We start from the raw sequence: 23,488 nt of genomic DNA on the forward strand, positions 1-23,488 counted from the left end.
TCAGCACCCACATGTGTTAATCAACACTCTTGAATACTTAGGGAGACAGTATATATTGCCCTTTGGCTTAGCAGACAAAAGCAAAACAACTCACTATTGAAAATGGGGTGGCAGAAGTGATTAAATAAAGAAGTTTCTACAATGTTCACTGCTTCTCTGTGAGTGATGAAATTATAGGCAGTTTTAATATTTTCTATATTTTCTAAAATGTCTACAATAAATATGTATTACATTCACTATTTAGAAAAACACAATTAATGTTGTTAAACACGATGTTGTTATTTTTGTTTTTTTTGTTTTGGGTTTGTTTTTGTTTTAGCTTGGATTTGCTTTCACATCCAGGCTATAGGTTTAGTTTGTCCTCAGTTTTGGAAAGGGCAGTCTTTACTAAAAAATTAGAGCTTCTTTATTAAGTGAAAACAGACTCAAAATTTGGTAATACAGCTGCTGGGGCTATGAGGATAGCATCCAGTAATTCTGGGGAGGTGGCTATGTTTACCTTCCCTCCTTTCCCAACTTCTGCAGAGCTCTACCTGTCCCCCTTCCCCAAATAGTTTTTGCCACATCATTTTTTTTTTTTTTTTTTTTTGAGACGGAGTCTTGCTCTGTCACCCAGGCTGGAGTGCAGTGGCCGGATCTCAGCTCACTGCAAGCTCCGCCTCCCGGGTTTACGCCATTCTCCTGCCTCAGCCTCCCGAGTACTGGGGACTACAGGCGCCCGCCACCTCGCCCGGCTAGGTTTTTTTGTATTTTTTAGTAGAGACGGGGTTTCACCGTGTTAGCCGGGATGGTCTCTCGATCTCCTGACCTCGTGATCCGCCCGTCTCGGCCTCCCAAAGTGCTGGGATTACAGGCTTGAGCCACCGCGCCCGGCCGCCACATCATTTTTAACAGCAGGTGCTTTTGATTTTTTTTGGTAAGCCAAAGGGCAATGCAAAATTATCATGCTTCTGCAATGGAACTAAGAGCCAAATCTTCGCTCACACGTAGAGAGCCAACGATGTACTCTAGAAACAGAAAGCCAGACAGGTGTGAGCTGAATTAACATGCTTTCAAATGTTGTTTGAATGAAGGTCTTGGCTGTGGAGGAATAAGAATCACACATTTGGTCCTTTGTTTTCTTGGGTTATTATAGGTGTTCTTTTCCGTAACTACTGAATAATCTGAAGGTCTTTCCAGAGATAAATAGTGTTTTCCAATTGAGGCAGTTCTTTTCAGAAATGTATGAGGAACAAACTGAGTTCTGTTCACTTTCATTAGGCAAACAATTTACATTTTCTTATGAAAATGAAGTCTGCAAACAAGATTACTTTATTAAATCACCACCTTCTCAGCTGTTCTTCTCTGTGGTAAGTATTTGCTATGATTTAACAAGCCTCCCACCAGCCTCATGAGCATTTTTAAAAATCCTTTCTTTTCTGCTGAGATTTAACTAAGACATAAAATCTTTCTATTTTTCAGACCTCTTGGAAAAAGCGGTTTTTCATCCTGTCAAGGACTGGGGAAAAGAGCTTTAGTCTTTCTTATTACAAAGACCATCATCACCGAGGGTCCATTGAAATTGATCAGTGTGTATCCAAGCAAGAAAACTTTTATAACAACAAATACTATAAAGTCAAACAGTAACAAGTTGCATGCAAATTGAAATTTACATAATTGACCAAAGGAACCAAAGGCTTCAAGCTTATTATAATATTTGTGACTGAATAGGAGCTAAAATAGTGAGCACTTTAAGTAAAAGATAGTTGAATATTTGTTTCATATTGTATGTCATACTTGGTAAGTCTTTAATTAACAGGCATTCCGTTAGGGAGTTTGATTCACGTAATTTGTGGATGAGAGGGAGCGGATGAAATTTTCATTTTATAAAGTTAAGATAGAGTTTTTAAAAATATTTAGATCAGCTTTTTTTGGTCTTCTCTTTAATAAATTGTGCACCCAAAAATTAAAAAAGATAATTTGTGGAATCAAGAATCCAATTAAAATAGAAATTTTTGAATCTTAGGCTAAACCAAATAATTTCAATTATTAATTAACCAGATCAAAAATCCAAACTTATCTTCTAAAATTATTGGACAATCTTCAAAACATGGATCCAGCACATCTAAAGTTTTATTCCATTTGAATCCCAATATAAAATATTAGTCAGTTTTCTATTTCTGTATTTACCTTGGTTTAATACTTTGTGTCAATATCTAACAGAAATTCCAGTGTAGAAGTTGGCATAAGTAACCAGGAAAAGATGCAATCTGTGCAGAAGATGTTTAAATGCCACCCTGATGAGGTCATGTCCATCAGAACCACTAACAGGGAATACTTCCTCATCGGCCGTGACAGGTGAGAGAAGTAAGATAACGCATAATGTCTACTGCATGCAAAACAAAAACAAACCAAAAAACAAAACATTTTATACCAATAAACAGTTTCTGAACCCATGCTACAACCTCAGATGCCATCTTGGCAATCTTTGCTATTTGTTAAAGTATCTTGAAAAGTTACTGAGCTAGTTTCCTAGGGCTGCTGTAACAAAGTACCTCATCCTGGGTAACTTTGAACAACAGAAATGTATTGTCTCGCTGTTCCAGGGGCTAGGAGTCTGAAATCAAGGTATTGGTAGAGCCATGCTCTCTCTGACGACTCCAGGGAAGGATCTATTCCAGGGGCCTCTCCTAACTCTTGGTAGTTCCCTTGGCTTGTGGCAACATAACTCCAGTCTTCACATGGTGTTCTCCCTGTGTGCATAGCTCTGTGTCCAAATTTCCCCTTTTTATAAGACCATCAGTAATATTGGATTAGGAACCCACTCTATTCCAGTATGACCTCATCTTGACCAATTACATCTGCAACAACCCTCTTTCCAAATAAGGTCACATTCTGAGGTATTGGGATATAGAACTGAAACACACAAATTGGGTGGGGAGCGTGCATTTCAACCAATAACAGTCACCATCACCCCAGAAGCATTCCATGTAAAAGAACCCAATACAAAAACATCCACCAAGCTACATATATTAGGGAGGAACTAGGCTTGCCCCCAAAGGAGTCTGAAGTTTTTAAGAGGGGCTTCTGCTTCTAGCTAAGGTGCCTAGTGGACTCTTCATGGATGATTATCTGCCTGAGGGAGAGGCAAAGCTGGTGTGGGGGAGACTGTGCAGAGGAGGTGGACAGTGCCAAAGCCAACATATGAAAAACCCTGATCTGTTTCAGATTGACCAAAGCTTTCTTCTAAGTTGTCCTGTGAGTCCATAGAAAAGATGTGATTATACAAATTCATTCAAGCACATTCTTCATCAACATGTGCACTTTCTAAGGGAAGGCCCACCTGCATAGTTACACAAAAATGGCACTGACAGGTTAGGGGGCTGGCTTGAGAACATAAAGGAAATCAGTGTCAAAGCCGAAAGCCCCAAACCCTGTGATTACTACTATTATTTTCTACTTTTCTTCCCTTTCTCTGAGCTTTCTTTGCAGAGGTGGCTGAGCATTAATTCTAGTGTGCAAATGTGGAGGTGGCGAGGGCATTTAAACTACTTAGGAAAAATTCTTACTTCGCTGGTACCTGCTCTCACCGCCATTCTAACCTTCATAAAAGAATCCTTCTCTGGTTCAAAAGAAGTACAAGCACTTTTGTTGCCACATGCCAGCTAAAAGTTTATTCCTATCAACAGGGAGAAGATTAAAGACTGGGTCTCCTTCATGTCATCATTTCTCCAGGTTATAAAAGCAACACATCAGAACACAGAGGTGACTCCATATCACTAACAAAATAACAGGGCACCTGAATACATCCCTCTTTCAATAGAAAACAATGGTAGCTTTCCTTTGCCTCCTTAGCAACTGGCGTTAATACAAGGAATAAATAAGTGAGAAAATGTACATCCTTATTACTTTTTATGATTAACAATAGAAAAAAATTCTTCTGTGTTTTGTGAGAGAGCTAAAATACAGACACTTCAGACTTTTATTATTGTGGTAGAGGGAGGAAAAGTTAACTGTGGCATTTTTAAGTAGTAGCTAGAACATAATATTTTCCATCGTTGTTATTCAAGGTGCATGACAAGCTCCCTTTTGAATGATTAAGTCTAGGGCAGGTTCTATAAAAATGTTCTTCATGTATCTTGCATTTTTAATATAACGTATCTTTCATGTACGTGCTTAGTAGTTTTACATTTTAAATTTATTTCAAAAGGGCCTCTGCTAATGTTCCCAAGTCCTTTCTCAGGGCAGACTTTTATAGATGGAACTTTGGCCCCTAGGTATCTTTTTTGACATGTTTTCTAGGTTGTTCCATGCTTACAGCAAAAGCCAAAGAGAAGGAGAAATCAAGGCATGTCTTCAAGTAGACTGAAATGATTAGAGCAAAGGGAACTAGGGCAGAGGACGTCAGAAAGAGACACAGTTGAGAAGACAGGTGGAGGGAAACGCTGGCCATCTCTGAGGGTCATGCTAAATGTCCTCAAGGGTTTAGAAACAGGAGAGAGACAAGTTCGGCTCTTTTCTTGGTGAGATAATGCTGGCAGGCCAGTGGCATGAATGTTAGATCACTGTGGGGAAAGACGGGAGGCAAGGAGCACAGTAGAGAGGCTGCTGTTTCATTCCAGATGGAGATCAACGGTGCCCTGACTGATTCCTTTTTTGTGAGCAGGAGGAACTCTCATTGGGTAATAAAAGAACCCTCTTCTACCCCAGCCCTCTCCTTGGCCCTCCCAGCACATCGGAGGCTGTTGGTTCCAGCTCACCAAGAAATGGTCTCCAGGACACGGTAATGGGGCTCACTTCTTTCTCAGGACAGCACACCTGGGAGTCAGCTAATGCTTAAAAATCTTACCAATTAGCAATTGAATTTAACCACGCCCACCTTCCTCAAAGCCCGATGCACTATAAGAATGATTCTTAGCCCTGATGTTTATCCCATACCACAGATGAGCCTCACTCAGGGCTTGCCCTGAATACGTCTCAGTGTATTCATTGATTTTGGATGCTCTTGATATGCTTTGGGTATGCTAGTGTAAGACCCTTTGCTAAACCAAAACCTGGCCGGCGACTTCTTCCTTTCTTTCACACAGAGGGCACAGATCCCTCTGCCAAAAGATTTCCCAGACACCACCTGTTTTCTGCCCATTCTGTCTGTATTCCTCAGGCAAAGGCCAAGTTTCTTGTTAATTTCCTCCCTTTACCTTGATCAATCTTGCTTCTCATTCATTATAGCTGTCTCTCACTTCATCCTCATTTCTAATGAAATCCATTTGAAGACATAAAATATAATGTAATCTGCCTCTTGAAAGCGACTTGTAATTGGACCTTCAGCTTTCTTGGATTTGCAATGTTCCCAACTTGGGATATTAGTCATAAACATGCTGAGTGGTTTTGTCCTCTGGCACAGATACTATTTTGTCTCTTAAAGACTTATCCATTGACTTTGCCCTGTCCATGTATACCAAGTACATCTAATGAGTCCTAGCCCCTTATTTTATCTAGTTGGTAGCTCTCCAACTATTTTGAAAGCTTTTTGTAGCATATCAAATTCACCATGCCAGACACTTCACCTCAGTTCTTCATTTAGTGAGTAGAAACGGTGGTATGCAGCAGTTAGGAAGCTTCACCCTTTTCTGTAAGCACCTCTTGCTTTTCACTCATGATATCTCCTTTCCCCTAGAGATAACATTATTTGTCATCTTGCCTTTTCACACTATAGATCCAGTGATTTTTAAACCAGCTCGAGTTAATAGTACTATTTGCCTTGCTGGGTGATGGTGGTGGTGGTGGTTAAATTAAGTGGATTTCCTTTACCCCCAACTCAGCATAATCTGGCCCCATGAGATTGGAGCCTAAAACATGGACAGAACTTAAACATACATATATTTAAAAACTTGACCTTTTGGCCGGGCACAGTGGCTCAAGCCTGTAATCCCAGCACTTTGGGAGGCCGAGACGGGCGGATCACGAGGTCAGGAGATCGAGACCATCCTGGCGAACACAGTGAAACCCCGTCTCTACTAAAAAAATACAAAAAACTAGCCGGGCGAGGTGGCGGGCGCCTGTAGTCCCAGCTACTCGGGAGGCTGAGGCAGGAGAATGGCGTAAACGCGGGAGGCGGAGCTTGCAGTGAGCTGAGATCCGGCCACAGCACTCCAGCCTGGGCGACAGAGGGAGACTCCATCTCAACAAAAAAAAAAAAAAAAAAAAAAAAAAAAAACAACTTGACTTTTTTCCTAGAGAACATTCAGGGTCTTTTCCAAACCCCCTGCTCTGAGGCATTGTTCTTGGAATTTTTCTGCCACGCGAAGAAGCTACTTTAGTAGAATATTGTGTATCTATGGGGAAGGGGAGGCAATAGTGGTTGAATCTAGATGGAAACCTATAATTCATACTATCACATGATCAACACAACCAAATTCCGTTGCCATGGAAACAATAGAAGTATGTGAACAGAACACAAAAGAAAAATATGGAGCAGGAACAGCAAAGGTGCAGTGCCTTGATTCTGGGTTAATTACATTCTCAGATGGTATTGGATGATAACAGGAAAAAGATGAGGGTGGCAACTCCAGAGCTTAGTGACTTAGAATACCACCCACAGGGCCGGTCATGGTGGCTCACGCCTGTAATCTCAGCACTTTGGGAGGCCGAGACAGGTGGATCACAAGGTCAGGAGTTTGACACCAGCCTGGCCAATATGGTGAAACCCTATCTCTACTAAAAAATATACAAAAATTAGCCATGCATGGTGGTGCGTGCCTGTATTTCCAGCTACTCAGGTGGCTGAGGCAGGAGAATCACTTGAACCAGGAGGTGGAGGTTGCAGTGAGCCGAGATTGCGCCACTGCATTCCAGCCTGGGTGACAGAGTAAGACTCTGTCTCAAAAAAAAAAAAAAAAAAGAATACCACCCACAGGAGAAAACCACTTGTTCTGAGTGACTGTTCCAAATGGTAGAGAAAAAAAAGCCTGAGTGCTATGCTTATATTTTTTCATCCTCAGTGGTGACCCAGACTCAAGAGGCAAGTTGAAGTTGTGTGAGCTTCCAGATGTAACCTTGGAAGACCCTCTGGTCTTTTTTAACCCAACTAATTTATTATGGGTTTTCCAGAATGCATGTGATTTAATTCTATCTCTTGCAAAGAAAAAGCAAAGCATTTTTATCTCTTTTCTTCAGCATTTAATGGAAAAAAGTTCTCCAGGATTTAGGCAAGCTCATCTACAAGATTTACCAGAAACCACTCAAGATGTGAAGGAAGAGAATTATTATCTTACTCCTCGAAGTGTTCTTTTAGAGGTAACCCTTTCTTGTCCATTCATCATTTGTTTCTTTCACAAATATTTACTGAAACCCTGCCATGCACTTTTCGTGCAATACTAGGCTAGGGTCAGTGGGAACACAGAGGTAAATCAAATACAGATGACGTGCTCATGGCGCTGACACTTGGCTAGGAGCCAGCTGTAATACAAGACAGAAGGGTTCTATGCTGAAGAGAGATGCTTATAAAATTCTAGGGGTGCATGAGCAATGGGAGGAGGAGATGACTTTCAAACAAAAAATCAGGAAGATTTCAGGGATGAGATGACATTTGACCATACATGATGAGTAAAATTTGGATGTGGGGGATTGCCTTGAGGAGTCTTTCTGCATTCTTAGCAGAAAGAATAATGTGAGTCAAGGTGCTTGGGTGATCAGTTGTGTGCTGTGTATCGATCAGTCTATTGATCAGTTGGAGGCCCTTACTGAATGCCTTCTGAGCAGTAGTCACTGTACTGTACTGGGCACGGTGGCTAAAGTAATGAGCCTGACATCACCCTGCTGAGTGCATAGTCTTGTCAGTTACCACAGGATCATGCTGCACAAAAGACGTGGTCAGTATGCTCCGGAAGCAATAGAAAAAGAGCAGATTTTCTGTCTCTACTAGAGTCAAGGAAGGCTTCCGGGATGAAGTGCCATTTGATACATGCATGGGGAATAGTTCAGTGAGGCTGCATCCTAGAGTGTGTGAAAGGCATAGTGGGAGATAAACAGAAGAAAAGAGCCAGCCCATGAAGGGTTTTGAATGCCAAGTTGACTTCATTCTGTAGACAGCATAGGGGAAGCGATGGCTTCTGAGTTGGGAAGTATCAAAACCTGAATTATCCTCCATTAGTATTAACCCAGCAGCTGTATCCGCTGTGGACTATAGAGAGAAGAGAATGGAAGTGAGAGATAGGAAGACAGAATGGAGGGTGGCAATGCTGCATCATTTCCCAAACTGAGGGTTTTCCGTAAGAGGGTGACATATGTTTATATAAAAGAAACATTCTGGGGTCAAATAAATTCTGGAAACACCCAGTTAAAATAAGTTAAACAAACTTCTTAGCAGAATTCTCAGAGCATTTAGTATGCAGTGGTGCACTGTAAATAGTCAAGTCAAATACAACACATGGTGTTTCCCAAGCTCCTTTGAGCACATAGTTCTTCTTTCACCAAAAGATTTTCATGTTTGTGTTTCCTGGGATGCAGTCTTTTATGATAGTCCAGCCAACCAATCAGACGTGTACTGAGCATCAGTTAGAGGCCTGGCCTTTGCTAGGTACTTTATGATAGGCAAAGTCTAGTAAAGCAGACAAAACTAAGCTAAAAAGACAAAAAAATAAATAAATAAGTACAAAACTATGCAATGGAAATTGAGAGAAAGGAGACCTCTGCAGTAACTGAGGTGATCAGAGGGGGCTGTGGGACTTCAGGCAGGCCTGAACATGATTTCAGTAGGCAGGAAGGAAAGATGGCACGCTAGGTGAAGAAGACTGCATGAATATGGCGACAGAAGAGCACCATTTGCAGGGGGCCAATGGGAAGACTGGCTTGACTGGAAGGAAGGTTTCCATCATGGGTTAACGGTGAACTTAGGTAGGCCTTAGGGTTTCTGAGCAATCATCGCCACAAGTGACTCTCCTTGTTCTAAGGGGGCTATTGAGAGCTTCCTAAGGGCGGTGTTTTCCTAGACCATTGTAGCATCCCTGAAGCCACTTGGCCTGCCTGTGAGCACAGTAGCCTAAGACCAGCTACACATTGTGTCAAAGTCTTTGACCCAGCCAAGTGCCATGATTCTATAGTAGAACTGATTGGGGAAACGCTTTCGTGTCATTAAGTGCCTAATGGTGAAACAGAAAGATAAATAGCAATTTAGTTTCAATAGAAATAACACTTGTGTCAGCCACATGAGGGATCCAGGAGAAGAAAATTGACTTTGAGTCCTCCAGAAGCTTTGCTGGTTCAGTCTCACGGAGGTAAGGTCAGTTGATATTTCCCAAATGAGAACCACGTTCATCCACTGGAAACTGTACCTCTATGTCAGAGCCCAGAGCTGTTAACACTAGAAATAAGAAGGTACCTGACTTATCGGTAAACTGGGATTCTTACATCTATTCCTTTTATCTACAGTTGGATAATGTCATTGCTTCCAGTGATTCTGGTGAATCCATTGAAACTGATGGTCCAGACCAGGTCTCTGGAAGAATCGAGTGTCATTATGAGCCAATGGAATCCTAGTAAGTCAAAGTGCCATTCAAAAATTTGATTTTTGCTCATCTGCTGTTATGGAACAATGACTGTCAGTTCATTTCAATAGTTGATAAACTGATGCCAAACATTACCACAGACCAGGTTCCACATATTATTCCATCATCTCAACACACAAAAATGAGGGAGTCACGTCTCCACCCACAGAAAACCACCGATGACATCCTCAGGACCTTTTCCGTCTCCTGAGGAAGTTATCTTCTACTTTGCATTTATGTCTCTCACACTCTCGCTTCTGTCCTCCAAACACTGTAAAGGGTAATTTTGATTCCATATCCATTTTTAGAAGGAAAGTTTGTTGGATTTGATTCTATCTGTGGCTGTGATTCTGATAGTTGGACATACTTCAAGACCTTGCTAGTCTTCACATGGCTGTTAGCTACTGAAATCTGACACACACAGGGGAACACTGTAAAAACACATGCTAAAATAGGGCTTGTTTTAACTTCTTATACTCTAGTTTTTTCAAAGAGACATCCCATGAGTCTGTGGATAGCAGCAAAGAGGAACCCCAGACCCTTCCAGAGACCCAGGATGGGGGCCTCCACCTGCAAGAACAAGGCTCAGGAATTGATTGGTGTCTTTCCCCTGCCGATGTGGAAGCACAGACCACAAATGACCAAAAGGGGTCGGCCTCACTAACTGTTGTGCAATTGTCTATATTAATCAAGTAAAGCTCTAATTTCTAAAACTTTATGGGCCCTAAGAGCAAGGCAGGCTCCCTCCCACTGTTTTGTTTGTTTGTTTGTTTGTTTTTTAACTTAGAATTAAATTTTAAAGCCATTCCTAAAAATCTCCAAGTCAGCCAAAAACTTGACCATCTTCTCCCTGTCATTGACGTTGTGGCCAAGGAGAGGGGATGATAGAGCTGAAGTAAAGCAGTCCCCGGGGCTGGGGGTGGCATTTTCAGCTATTTTTAAAAATCACCCCTTGGCTAGTCTTTCAGTTCCCAAGACTTGGGATCCAAACCGATCTGAATAGCATGTCAGTCAGTTTTCCCATGAGTGTAATTATGGGCATGCAAGTTGCATGGGGCTTAGTTATAGACCAGGAGGGGGTTATTTAGGCCTTAAGTGATACCAAGAGCATTTGGTACGACTGATGTAATTTTAACTGTTTTCCGTGCCTTCTTCTACGGAATCATTTCCAGCAAAGAAATATGCAGACTGGCCTGATGTGGACAGTTACATAACCAACTTAGTCCATTTTCCCTCTGTTCCCGTAGTCTACCATCCACTACCACATCCCAAGAGGATTTTTCAGTAACTTAAATTTATATTATTCTCCAAATGTTTTGGACCTTTACCTGTGCAATATCATCTCAGAAATAGAAAGTGCAGTTAAGAGCCATGGCCAGTTGTCTGATGTGACTTTTACAAATGTCTTGTTCATAGTAATATCCCTGATGAAAGCCAAGTGGAGAAACTGAACATTTTCCTTTCTCCTCCTGATGTCATCAACTATCTTGCTCTCACAGAAGCCGCAGGACGGATATGGTAGGTTGGAGATTTGACTGTTGTGGATTATAAATGGGGCTGGAAGCTTTGAAGAGAACAGTTACATCTTGAAACAGTGTATTTGGCAACACTGACTCGGGTTGGGGGGTCGGGGACCTTGGACTGTTGTCTTGCTGTTGTTACAAAAGTCTTTGAGGCCGAAATCAGGGTCTTGTGCAGGAAAGTCAGCTGGGAGGTGAGAGGGGGGAATAACAGGACCCAAAAGTTCAGGAAGCAGCCATTTCTGACTCCTTGAAGGGAGGAAGAATGGGCGGGGATACAGATGACCCAAGGACATCATTTCTGATCACTGTGCAATGAGTATTTGATGAATGAGTGAAATTACTGAAGTCAACAGGAATCAGAGGCCTAAAAGAAGAAAGCATATCAGCTTCTAAGACTTCCAGACACAAGGTAAAAAAAACAAACAAACAAACAAAAAAAACTGCTAGTCACGGACACAGACACAAAAGACTGTGTGGCAGAGAATTTTCTTAAAGCAATCACTGTCTATTTGATATGGCATTTTTAAAAAGACTTTGTAATTTATTTTGATGGAAGATTACATCTTCGTAAGAGAAGAAAACTCTTTAATGTAAACGCTACACAATAGTTGTCTTATAAGTTCTAAGAAGGGAGGAACCACACCTTCCATTTTTTTTAAATAGTCCACAATCCAAGGCTCAATACACACTTGACCAAAACTGTGGAGTCCTCCATAACTGAGCTGCTTCATTCCTTAATTCATTTATTTGTTCATTAGATATTCATTGTGTAATCATTACACCCTCACTTCCAACAAACGCTGAGCCCTCTTTCTTTGCTTGGAACCATGGGGTTTTAAAAATTAAAAAACAAAACAAACAAAAAGGTGACATCATACTTCTGGGGTCATGTACCCTCGTAAAAAAAAAGACAGCCACACAAACAAGTAAATGTAAAATGCATTTTATTTAAAAATGTAACAAATCAGGTACTCACACAATGTAATACAAGTCCAGGGGTAGGGGAAATGAATTATAGCAGAGGAATGGGATGTACGATTTTATGGGCCTTTGTAAGAGCAGTATAATTTGAGCTGGGCTTTGGAGAAAGGGTTAGGCTCCTGTAGTAGTGACAGAGGAAACAATATTCTAAACAGATGGAGATAGTCTACTTCAGAGGTGGTGCCACGTGACCTAGAATCAGGACTCCCTGTAGACTCCACGTGTGCCCTGTCCTCCTGGCCGGCTGAGCCTCACACTGGTGTCGGATGTTGTATTCCCACTGCAGTGTGTCTCAGTGGGAAGGCCCCCCACGTCTGGGATGCATATTTTGCCACGGAGATCATCTTTTGGCGGTGAATGGCCTGAAGCCCCAGAGCCTGGACGAGTTCTCCTTGTTTCTCACCCGGTCCATCCAGAAGGAGGTGAGTTGTACTGACCAGCCCTGAACAGGGCAAATCAGTACCAGAAGGAAAAAGGTCTTAGATGGAGTCTGAGAGGTACCCTGAGTATAAATAAGGCTCCTCATTCTTCCACCACCAAGTGCAAATAACAGAATGTTCTTTTAGGACTCTTTCAGGATTCTTTCATATCAAGTAGCATTTGGAGAAGGCACTGGGCTAAGAGACACAGCACCTGGGTTCAGGACCTCAGATCAGTGTGATGTAACAAAAAGAGCTTGCATGCAATCAGACTGGTACAGGGATTCCAAACCAGGTCCTTCAACCAATTTGTGCCTCAGTTTTCTTTTCTGTAAAATTATGGCTAATGATAGTGCTGGTTGTTGGATAATTAAATGAGGTAATATGTATAATGTGCTTACAAAGGTGACTGGCACATATTAGGTAATCAATAAAGTTACTAGTTACTTTTACTTCTACTACAACTGACCATGGAATGTTACTCAAGCCCATTTTTTAAAGCCTCAGTTTCCTCATCTCAGAAATCGTCACAGCCCTAATTTCCTCATAGAGTATTGCAAGAATTAAACATAATATGTGGTGAAGGGCACAGTGGCTGACACCCGTAATCCCAGCACTTCAGAAGGCTAAGGCAGGAGGATCAATTGAGCCCAGGAGTTCAAGGTTACAGTGTGCTATGATTGCACCACTGCACTCCAGCCTGGAAGACAGAGCAAGACCCTGTCTCAAAAGAAAAACAACAACAAACCAACCCTAATATATGGGTATGTTGTTTTTTCATGGACTAGCTATTGTCCTGCATGTCACTGCAGTCTTCATGTGTTAATTCCTTCCCTGGTCTACTTTTCTTTCTAATTAGCCCTGTGACCTTAGGAAATTCACTGCCTTCTCTGGACTTCAGCTTATTCTCACTAAAGTGAGAAGTTGGTTTTCAGACTGTACGTCTTACATCCCTAGGATAGAGGTGAAAGGAAAGGAGAGGAAGGAGAGAGTATGCTGGGTCTTCAACCAGAGAAGCTCATGTTTATCTTTTATCTTTTATAAAAAAAGATTAGTCCAAAATGTTGGACTTTCCTGTTAGCTTTCCTTAAGACACAGTTCTTTGGCTTCAAATTTCTGAAAACCATTGTATTAGATGATTTCCAAATTTCTTCCAGCTCTGGGAATTTTGTGATTGTGTAGCATATCTATATTAAGAACATGTCTTATCTCTTCTGCACTATGTAATAGTCCTGTTGGTCATACAAATTGTGCTATCCCTATTACTCATTACCCTAAATGAGTAATCCCAGGAGGATAAGTGAGTGAGTTGTCTAAGATACATAACTAGTTAGTGGCAGAGCAAGTACATATTCATTCACTTTCTATTTATTGAGCATCTACTGGGTGCTAGATACTGTGCTAAATTCAAGAGCTACAAAAATGGCCTCAGCCTGAGCTTAAGAAGCTCACAGATTAGTGGATGAAGCAGGCATGTTATGTGCTACTTGCAATACAGTGTGTGCCCTGAGATATGAACACAGGGCCACAGGATCACAGAGGTAGAATGGAGTAAATCTGTATGAAGGAAGCCAGCATGGTGTCTCAAAGAAAGTGCTGTTGGGCTTGGGTTTTGAAGACTGGATAGGAAAGTGCATGGCAGAAAAGAAGTAGATTTCAGGGCCCCAGTCCAACAATCTGGTACCTATAGCACATTTTCTCTGCCAAAGATCCACACTGGGCTGGGCAAGGTGGCTCACACCTGTAACCCCAGCACTTTGGGAGGCTGAGGTGGGCGGATCATGAGGTCAGGAATTTAAGACCAGCCTGGCCAATATAGTGAAACTCCCTGTCTGTACTAAAAATACAAAAAATCAGCCAGGCGTGGTGGTGGGTGCCTGTTATCCCAGCTACTTGGGAGGCTGAAGCAGGAGAATCGCTTGAACCCAGGAGGCAGAGGTTGCAGTGAGCCGAGACTGCACCACTGCACTCCAGCCCGGACAGTGCGAGACTGTTTCAAAAAAAGAAAAAAAAGGATCCACATACACTGGGGCCAATATAAGCTTCTGAACTCTTCTGAAAGTTACCAAACACTACTCTGACCCAAAGATCCAGGCATTAATTCAGAAGCCAGGAAAAGGGTCTTTGCCTGTGAGCAGATCCAGGAACGGCACCTGGGTGTTGCTGACTACAGTTTATCCTGACTGCCTTTCCAGACTGTGTAGTCATTGCATAGGAAAGGGGCGACTGCATTTCTCTTGTGCTTGTTCTGCCTTCCCTTTCCAATTGATAACAGCTCCTACATGCTACTGAGAAATATGCAGTATCCATCTTCATGATTATCTGGAAGATCAGAAAATTCCTTTACTTTCCCACCGCCACCATTCCTGACTTCTTTCTTGGTATTGACGGGTATCCATTGCTCTTTTAACACTCGAACACATGGTCCCTGGAAGGAAAACGAATATTGGAAAAGGGAGACGTGGAAGCAAAGGAAGAACAGCCATTGGCCCTTGATGTTTTAAAGTGCTTGAATCAATCCCATTTACTCTCCTTCCTGTTATGCTACGGATGAGGGAATTGGAGGTTGGGGTGGGAATGGGGCAGGGATTGAGAGGGGAGAGAACTGAGATTTTCAAAGGAAGGGGAGAAGGTGTGTGCAGGGGAAGGACATGATAGGTTGCAGGAGAAACTGATCAAGTTTCAATTTCCTCCCAATCTTGTCTGGGTGAGTCCTGTCTGGTGGTTTCATTTTGATTCACTTGTTTCAAGAGGCCTTTTAATTATTGGTGCAATTGGACCCCTGAGAGCACCATCAATGCTACCTGGATCCTTCCTTAAAAGCTCAGCCCCATGGATGCCAGAAATTAAAAATCCACCTTCCACCCAAGTAGCCAAGTAAGTCATCCCTGTCTTCTTCTGGCCCAGATATTACAGTTCGCTGCAGGACTTTCTTCAAAACCAGCTCCCAAGGGTATTAATGAGGACAGATTGGGAAGCAACAATCTGAAAGATAATCTTCAATCATTGAACTTTCTTCTTTCCTGTGTTTTAGAAGTTAAAGCTTACCATCGGCAGGATCCCAAATTCAGAGACATTTCATGCTGCGTGCTGTACGTGTCCCTCAAAACGCCAAAGTGCTGCACCTTCTCAGCTGGGTAAGCCTCGACTGGACAGGGCTCCCAAGAGGAGTCCGGCCATTAAAAAGAGCCAGCAGAAAGGAGCTGGGGAGTAACGCACCCCAGACCCATGGCGGTAGAACCAGGATGGAGCCGGGACTGTCCAGCTCTGCCACCCGCTACTGCCATGTGATAGGAGACAGTCAGCACACCCCTCTGAATTTCTGCATCTGCATCTTAACAATGGGGATGACTATTCCCTGTCTGGTTATTGCGTCAGAGATGTTAAGAGGGTCACATGACATGATTGGAGGACCTGGAGGAAATGGAAGTCCTTATTATCTCAGCTATTGTCCCAAACACCACAGACACAGATTGGGTCAGTCCCTCACGTAATACATGCCATGTTCTGTGAGGATGTGGTCCACACAATTCCTTCTTTGTTAAAGGACACACAGTTGCAAATTCTTACTTCAAGAAGGCAAGATTCGCAAGGGAGATGTGATACCCGATCAGGCTTCCCAAACACCTCCTTCCCAACACCTCCTTTCCAGACACCTCCTTCCCAGACACCTCCTTCCCAACACCTTCCCAAACACCTCCTTCCCAACACCTCCTTCCCAGACACCTCCTTTCCAACACCTCCTTCCGAACACCTGCTTCCCAAACACCTCCTTCCCAACACCTTCCCAAACACCTCCTTCCCAACACCTTCCCAAACACCCCCTTTCCAACACCTTCCCAAACACCTCCTTCCCAACACCTCCTTCCCAAACACCTCCTTCCCAGACACCTCCTTTCCAACACCTCCTTCCGAACACCTGCTTCCCAAACACCTCCTTCCCAACACCTTCCCAAACACCTCCTTCCCAACACCTTCCCAAACACCCCCTTCCCAACACCTTCCCAAACACCTCCTTCCCAACACCTCCTTCCCAAACACCTCCTTCCCAGACACCTCCTTTCCAACACCTTCTTCCCAAACACCTCCTTCCCAACACCCTCTCAAACACCCCCTTCCCAACACCTTCCCAAACACCCCCTTCCCAACACCTTCCCAAACACCTCCTTCCCAATACTTCCTTCCCAGACACCTCCTTCCCAAACAAACACCTCCTTCCCAAACAAACACCTCCTTCCCAAACACCTCCTTCCCAAACAAACACCTCCTTCCCAAACAAACACCTCCTTCCCAAACACCTCCTTCCCAATACCTCCTTCCCAAACAAACACCTCCTTCCCAAACAAACACCTCCTTCCCAAACAAACACCTCCTTCCCAAACACCTCCTTCCCAATACCTCCTTCCCAAACACCTCCTTCCCAAACACCGGCCTCTCCTCAACCCCACAAGCCAGAGTGCTGAGACAGAGTGGCCTTTTGGATTCAATAAGTATCTTGTTCTCTTAAAGACCCAGCAACTATTTTAGAAGTTGCAGCAGTTTTAGGTCATATGCAGCTAAGATCAGCTTGCTCTACAAGCAATAACATCTCTACTTAGCACTTCAAGGTTGAAAGTTCTTCACTAATGGATCCATTGACTAATTGATCCTGGAAGGTCAAAGGAATAAAATTCTTTTTTATAAATAGGAAAACAAAGGCAGAGAGCTAAAGCACTAATCAAACTGGGGACTGTTAGAACAAAAACAGGCTTCAGAGAGAGGATTTTACCATGCTGTTGTTTCACATGGTAGAAATCACGGCCCAGAGCGATGAAAGGCATACCCTCTTTGTTTCTCCAAGTTTCATAACCGTTCAGTTGCAGAACCAAGAATCTAAAACCAGCTCTGGGAAACAAATGTCCTGTTGCCAGCCTCATATTTGGACTTGGATTTGAAAATACCTTCAGCACTTAGAAGAGACATTCAAATACATTTCATTTCCTGTTATCCAGATTGTTCGGAAAGTATTAAAATTTTTTCATTTACATGCTGATATGGTTTGGATCTGTATCCCTAACAAATCCCATGTTGAATTGTAGTCCCCAGTGTTGGAGGTGGAAGTTGGTGGGAGGCAGCTAGATCATGATATCGTGGGAGTGGATTTCTCGTGAATGATTTATCATCATCCCCTTGGTGCTATTCTCATGATAGTAAGTTCTCGTGAGATCCGGTTGTTTAAAAGTGTGCAGCACCTCCCTGCTCACTCTTTTGCTCCTGCTCCTGCCGTGTAAGATGCCTGCTCCATCTGCCACAAGTGAAAGCTTCCTGAGGCCTCCCCAGAAGCAGATGCCGCCATGTTTCCTGTACAACCTGCAGAACTGTGGGCCAATTAAACCTCTTTTCTTATAAATTACCCGATCTTGGGGATTTCTTTATTTAATGTAAGAATGAACTAATATGCATGCCCTTTTGGATCTACTGTTTCTATAAACTTATCCTACAGAAATACACATATACACAAAGATACATGTAAAAAAAATAGTTTACTACAGCATTGTTTGTAATAATAAAAATCAGGCCGGGCACAGTAGCTCACACCTATAATCCCAACACTTCAGGAGGCCAGGACAGGTGGATCACCTGAGGCCAAGAGCTCGAGAACAACCTGACCAGCATGCAGAAATCCCATCTCTACTAAAAATACAAAACTAGCTGGGCATTGTGGTGCATGCCTGCAATCCCAGCTACTTGAGAGGCTGAGGCAGAAGAATCACTTGAACCGGGAGGTGGAGGTTGCGGTGAGCCGAGATCATGCCATTGCACTCCAGCCTGGGCAAAAAGAGCGAAACTCCGTCTCCAAAAAAAAAAAATCATTTGGGTATTGCTTAATTCTGATTTCATATCATTGAATACTGCAGATGTTAAAATGTTCAACATGCACAGTTCTGTAAAATTGTTCTTGATATATTAAGAATGAAAGAATCAAGTTGTATAATAAGGATAACATCATCCCACTTTTGTACAAATAGATGTTTGGTGTTTGTGTGTATGTATATGTATATGTGTATATCAAATTTCTTCAATCCTCGCTAGGTTGAGAGGTCCGTACCTCCCAGGGCTATTGTGAGGTTTCCTTGTAAGTACATTCCCTAATCAGGAGTAAACACTCCACAGGTGTTCCTTGTGCCACTGTTGCTCTACATGCTTTCTTTTTTTTTAATTAAAACTTAGAATCAAATTTTTAGTACGAATTATCTCTGAGAAATATGATCAGGGCTGGCCATGGGAAGAGAGGCATTTCTGTAATGTTTGAATACTTTTTTTGCAATGAGCATATGTCACTTTTATAATACAAAAATGCAAGTGTGGGAAAAAATATATATGTATATATATACTTTGTTTTTTTGAGACTGAGTCTCGCTCTGCCATCCAAGTTGGAGTGCAGTGGTGCGATCTCAGCTCACTGCAACTTCTGCCTCCCAGGTTCAAGCGATTCTCCTGCTTCAGCCTCCCAAGTAGCTGGGATTACAGGCACCAGCCACCACACTCAGCTAATTTTTTGTACTTTTAGTAAAGTACAACATTTTTTTGTACTTTTAGTAAAGTACAACTTTTTTTTGTACTTTTAGTAAAGTACAACATTTTTTTGTACCTTTAGTAAAGTACAACTTTTTTTTGTACTTTTAGTAGAGATGGGGTTTTGCCATGTTGCCCAGGCTGGTCTTGAACTCCTATCCTCAGGTGATCCACCTGCCTCGGCCCCCCAAAGTGCTGGGATTACAGGCACGAGCCACCGCACCTGGCCACATGTACATATTTTTTAAACCTTCAGAAATGAGAAGCCAAGCCACTGCAATGAAAGAAATTTTTAAAACCTCCAGGTAAAACCACCTGGCAACCATGGTGTGGGTGGATACACTGCTTTGAAGCCCAAAGGTCCTTCCCTGGGCCTGCTCTGAGGCCACACTACCACACCAATAAATGCGAAACGGAGGCCAGTGGGCAAACCTTACCCACCAGTCTTTCCATCCCCTCAATGAGGCAAAGAACAGCGGGAGGCCTCAGGAGGTGAATCATTGACATGGCTCAAGGAAGTGCCGGGCCCAGAACACAAAACTCCTGGCTCCCAATCCCATGCTCTTCCAGCCCAGCATAGGGAGATCAGCCAGCCTGCCCTTGGCCCTCTCTTAATCCCAAAACTTTCCTCCGACATCAGGGCCAGCTGGGGTCCTTGTTATAAGGATCCTGCTCTGGGGGCTTCTCTCACATGAGGAGTTTGTTCTCAAGGAACATCTCGGGGCAGATTCCAAGGTTCCCCCAACTGAAAGATTCTGATTCTGCAGATCCAGTATGGGACCCTAATAACTGCGTTCTAACAGCCACCTTCCCTGAAGGGGATCTCACTGCAGGTGGAACAGGGAACATACACTGGGGAGCACTGTCCCTGGGGTCCCGTGGAGAGGCACATGAGTCCTCCCGAGAGGCTGCAGAATGTGGAGGATGCACATTATTGAGGGAAGAAGACCCACAGTTTCCAATAGTTCTGAAAGAGGTTAATGACTGTCACCCCCTCCCCACCTGCAAAAAGGCTTGATTCCTGAAGGGAGAAGCCTGGCTTTCACTCCTTGCTATCTGCTACTTAGGGAAGGGTACAATCAGTGCCTGGAGGAGCTGGGCACCACCCCATGCTGTTGTGCAGTTGAGGTGGAGAAAGGAGCCCATAGCTTTGGCTTCAGCAAAGCCACTTCTGCCTGCCGCTCCTCAGGGCCTGGGTTCACTCCTCTAGGCCTCCCCTTTCCCAGGGCTGGGTGCCACGCTTCCCCAGGGGCCCACTGAGGCTCTTTCTCCTGATAACGGGAGTGGCTCCAAGGGAAGCTCATGACCAAACTGGCCCCAAAGCCCAGTCATCAAGCCATTGTCTCAGACCTCAGCTTTTAGAGCCCTTTCTGCTGCACAGCTAAGAAAAGAAAGGTACAGGACAGGCTGCTGGGAGATGCAGACAATTCCCAGGCTGGGGCTAGAAAAACACTTGTGACTCGTATGTGTATAATTCTGCCAGAGCTAGGAGGGTGGGACAGACCCTCCTGACACACTGCCCACCACAGCCACGCCCACACCCACCCTCAGTGCCTTCTGCCACCTGTGATCTTTCCCCTTCCAGAGCTGCCCTTGATATTTGTCCCAACCTGGTTCTAGGTGGGTGAGTATGGGGCTGGGGACTGCAAAGCGATTGGCCCAGCTTTCCTGCCAGGATAGCCCGTCTGGCAGATTTCTGGAGGAAAGGAGGTCATGAGAATGGACTGGAGCAATTCTTGACCATCACATACTCAGCTCAAATCTGGTGCAGCCTTTCAGTCTTGCTGGAGAAGAAACCAGAGCCCAGACATGTGGAGACATTGGCCTGGGCTTCTCTGGCTCCATGCCATGCCTCCACCTCCCAGGCCAACACCTTCCCTGCACTCACACTTCTCAGCAGGGCATCTGGCGGTACCACCTCTCTGGCCTGCTCTCCCTTCCAAATGGTTGCCTTATGCATCCAGAACAGGCCACAGAGGGAGTCTATATGTGTCCACTTTGTTCTCTTGGCTGAGGATGCAAACCCTTCAGAGTGAAATCTTAAAAGCAGCTGGTAAGATACGGAATGAATGCACAGGGCCAAATACATGCATCCTTACTTGAAGCCGTCAACATGTGAGTGTAGATTCCAGGAAGGTATTCTTCTCTACCTAGAGAATGAGCCACTGTACGTTCAATATATGTACCTAAGTGTGTGTGTGTGTGTGTGTGTGTGTGTGTGTGTGTGTGTGTGTATCAGCAGGGAGTGGAGAGGACAGGTGGAGAATCACAATAATTCTTTGATATGCTAAGATGACAGTGCACCATGATCCCCCCACCTCCATCCCATTTCTCTCTAGAGCTTGTGCCAAGTGACTTTCCCTTGAGATAAGAGGAATTTAAAGTATCATAAACAGGCCCAAAGGGAGAGGGTGTTCAGATTTAGCTGGATTAACTCAGTTCTTCAGTGAAGTTGAACTTTGTGGATATGCAAGATATGTGTTTTACAGAAAAAGCTCCTTAAAATGCCTGAGTTAATGAAATCTTTGTCTAATGATCAAGAATCTGGTAGGACTTACGGGTCATTCTCCATATCAACTCTGGTTAGATGGTTCTAGAAAATGAAGGGAGGTTTAAGGGGCACCCTTGCAGTCACAGCACTGGGTTCTGGAGCTGTGCTGCCTCATACGACAGCCACTAGCTCCATGTGACCATTTAACTGTAACTAATGCAAATTACATAAAATTTAAAATTCAGTTTCTCAGTTGCACCAGCCACATTTGAAGCATTCAATAACCCTATGTGGCAATTTGGTACTGTGTTACATGGCACAGATGTGAAATATTTTAATCACAGAAACTTCCAGAGGCCAGCACTGATCCAGGGTATTAAGCCCCAAGAGGAGAACAATTCACATCTTTCTTATTCACCACCATATTCCTAGCATATAAATACAGGGCATGGCGCATAACAAGTACTCAATAAGTATATGTTAAAAGAAGGAATGTTGTGTTAAATACTAATTCACAAACCTTGTTCATAAATGAGTATTTATTAACTGCATCTGACCCCAGCACCCCCCGCCCCCGCTCCCCACAAAAAATGTTATCAGAGTCATTCCATTGTGAGGCTAATAACTTTATTTTTATTTATTTATTTATTTTGGTCTGGGGTCAGATGCAATTAATTGAAAACCAAGTTATGGGCTTTTTTTTTTTTTTTTTTTTTTTTTTTGAGATAGCGTCTTGTTCCTCTCACCCAGGCTGGAGTACAGTGGCAGGATCTTGGCTCACTGCAACCTTGACTTCCCAGGCTTGAGCGATCCTCCCACCTCAAACTCCTGAGTAGCTGGAACTATAGGCACACACCACTGCACCTGGCCAATTTTGTGTGGTTGTTTTCTGTAGAGATGAAGTCTCATTACATTGCAGGCTGGTCTCGATCTCCTGAGCTCAAGTGATTCGCCTGCCTCAGCCTCTCAAAGTGTTGGGATTACAGGCATGAGCCACAATGCCGGGCCTTTTTAATGTAAGCTCTTTTTTCAACAATTAAGAGATTTCTAAGGTTCCTATGCAGTAGTTAATAGGCTTGGTGCTGTTACGGGGACATAAAAGAAATAGAAGATCTAAAAGTCTCTTAAAAAGAGCTTACTACGTGGTGAGGAAGAGAAAAATTGAGCATACCATTATCTTTTGTTTACCTGATATCATTTGATATGGCACTATTCTGTAAGTTTAATTTTTAGCTTACATGAATCATAATCTTTCTAAAATTTCTTAACACTTTCCTGCATTCTTAAACTCCTCCCACTCAGGGACATGGTTATGGGCATTCTAAGTATCTACTACTCTAAATATTTCCTCCGGAGTACTGAGCTGCGGGGGACTATTTTCCCCTATGCCAATTGATCCTAGACAGCTTTGTTTATGCTGTGGGTTGCAAAAGCAGAGGATGCAGCTTGTTCTAACCATATGCACCAGGAGTCAATAGGCTTTGAGTATGGGTCCAAGAGGTTTTGTGAGTAAAGATGTTGGTTCTTAATCCAGGGGTTCTGTGACACTGATTTGGAGTTCTCAGTTGCCTTGGTGCTAGTGGCGGTGGTGGTGGTGAAGGTATTGCCATTTGCTTGCCTCTTGGCTCTCAAGTATGTTCTGGATAGGTGAGACCACCAGAAAAATAATTAGAGGCAGAGTAAAATTACTCTCCAAGAAAAATCAGAGGTCAATGAACTATCAAACTGCATGGTGAGAGCAGAGTTCAGAAAGGAAGGAGATTGAGATGGAACAGAAAGTCAACCATGACTAACGTGCGGTGAGTGCCTGCTATCTGCCAGGCAATATTCAAACACTCTACTGACTCCTACAACAGCCCTGTGTGCTGGGTGCAGTGGGTCATGCCTGTAATCCCAGCATTTTGGAAAGCCGAGGCGGGCGGATCACTTGAGGTCAGGAGTTCAAGACCAGCCTGGCCAATATGGAGAAACCTCGTCTCTACAAAAATACAAAAA

At 43.4% G+C, this 23,488-nt stretch overlaps 2 protein-coding genes across 2 annotated transcripts in view; both read left to right on the forward strand.

The window, feature by feature from the left end:
• The window catches only part of PLEKHS1 (pleckstrin homology domain containing S1), a 50,219-nt gene extending 34,259 nt beyond the window's left edge, over nucleotides 1–15,960 (forward strand). Inside the window, exons 6-16 of the mRNA XM_050802704.1 lie at nucleotides 1,261–1,349; nucleotides 1,462–1,568; nucleotides 2,203–2,337; nucleotides 3,669–3,744; nucleotides 4,646–4,762; nucleotides 7,156–7,275; nucleotides 9,409–9,515; nucleotides 10,007–10,216; nucleotides 10,941–11,042; nucleotides 12,315–12,450; nucleotides 15,482–15,960. Of these exons, the coding sequence (XP_050658661.1) occupies nucleotides 1,261–1,349; nucleotides 1,462–1,568; nucleotides 2,203–2,337; nucleotides 3,669–3,744; nucleotides 4,646–4,762; nucleotides 7,156–7,275; nucleotides 9,409–9,515; nucleotides 10,007–10,216; nucleotides 10,941–11,042; nucleotides 12,315–12,450; nucleotides 15,482–15,661 (1,379 nt within the window). The 3' untranslated portion in view covers nucleotides 15,662–15,960. The remainder of the gene's footprint in view (nucleotides 1–1,260; nucleotides 1,350–1,461; nucleotides 1,569–2,202; nucleotides 2,338–3,668; nucleotides 3,745–4,645; nucleotides 4,763–7,155; nucleotides 7,276–9,408; nucleotides 9,516–10,006; nucleotides 10,217–10,940; nucleotides 11,043–12,314; nucleotides 12,451–15,481) is intronic.
• LOC126962282 (uncharacterized) lies at nucleotides 15,693–17,471 on the forward strand. The gene is made up of 3 exons (XM_050803141.1): nucleotides 15,693–15,937; nucleotides 15,995–16,816; nucleotides 16,861–17,471. Exons 1-3 carry the CDS (start codon nucleotides 15,693–15,695, stop codon nucleotides 16,952–16,954), a joined length of 1,161 nt encoding a protein of 386 aa, XP_050659098.1. The 3' UTR covers nucleotides 16,955–17,471.
• Nucleotides 17,472–23,488: the final 6,017 nt, after the last annotated feature.

This window comes from Macaca thibetana, chromosome 9 (assembly GCF_024542745.1).
Source record: "Macaca thibetana thibetana isolate TM-01 chromosome 9, ASM2454274v1, whole genome shotgun sequence".
NCBI lineage: Eukaryota > Metazoa > Chordata > Mammalia > Primates > Cercopithecidae > Macaca > Macaca thibetana.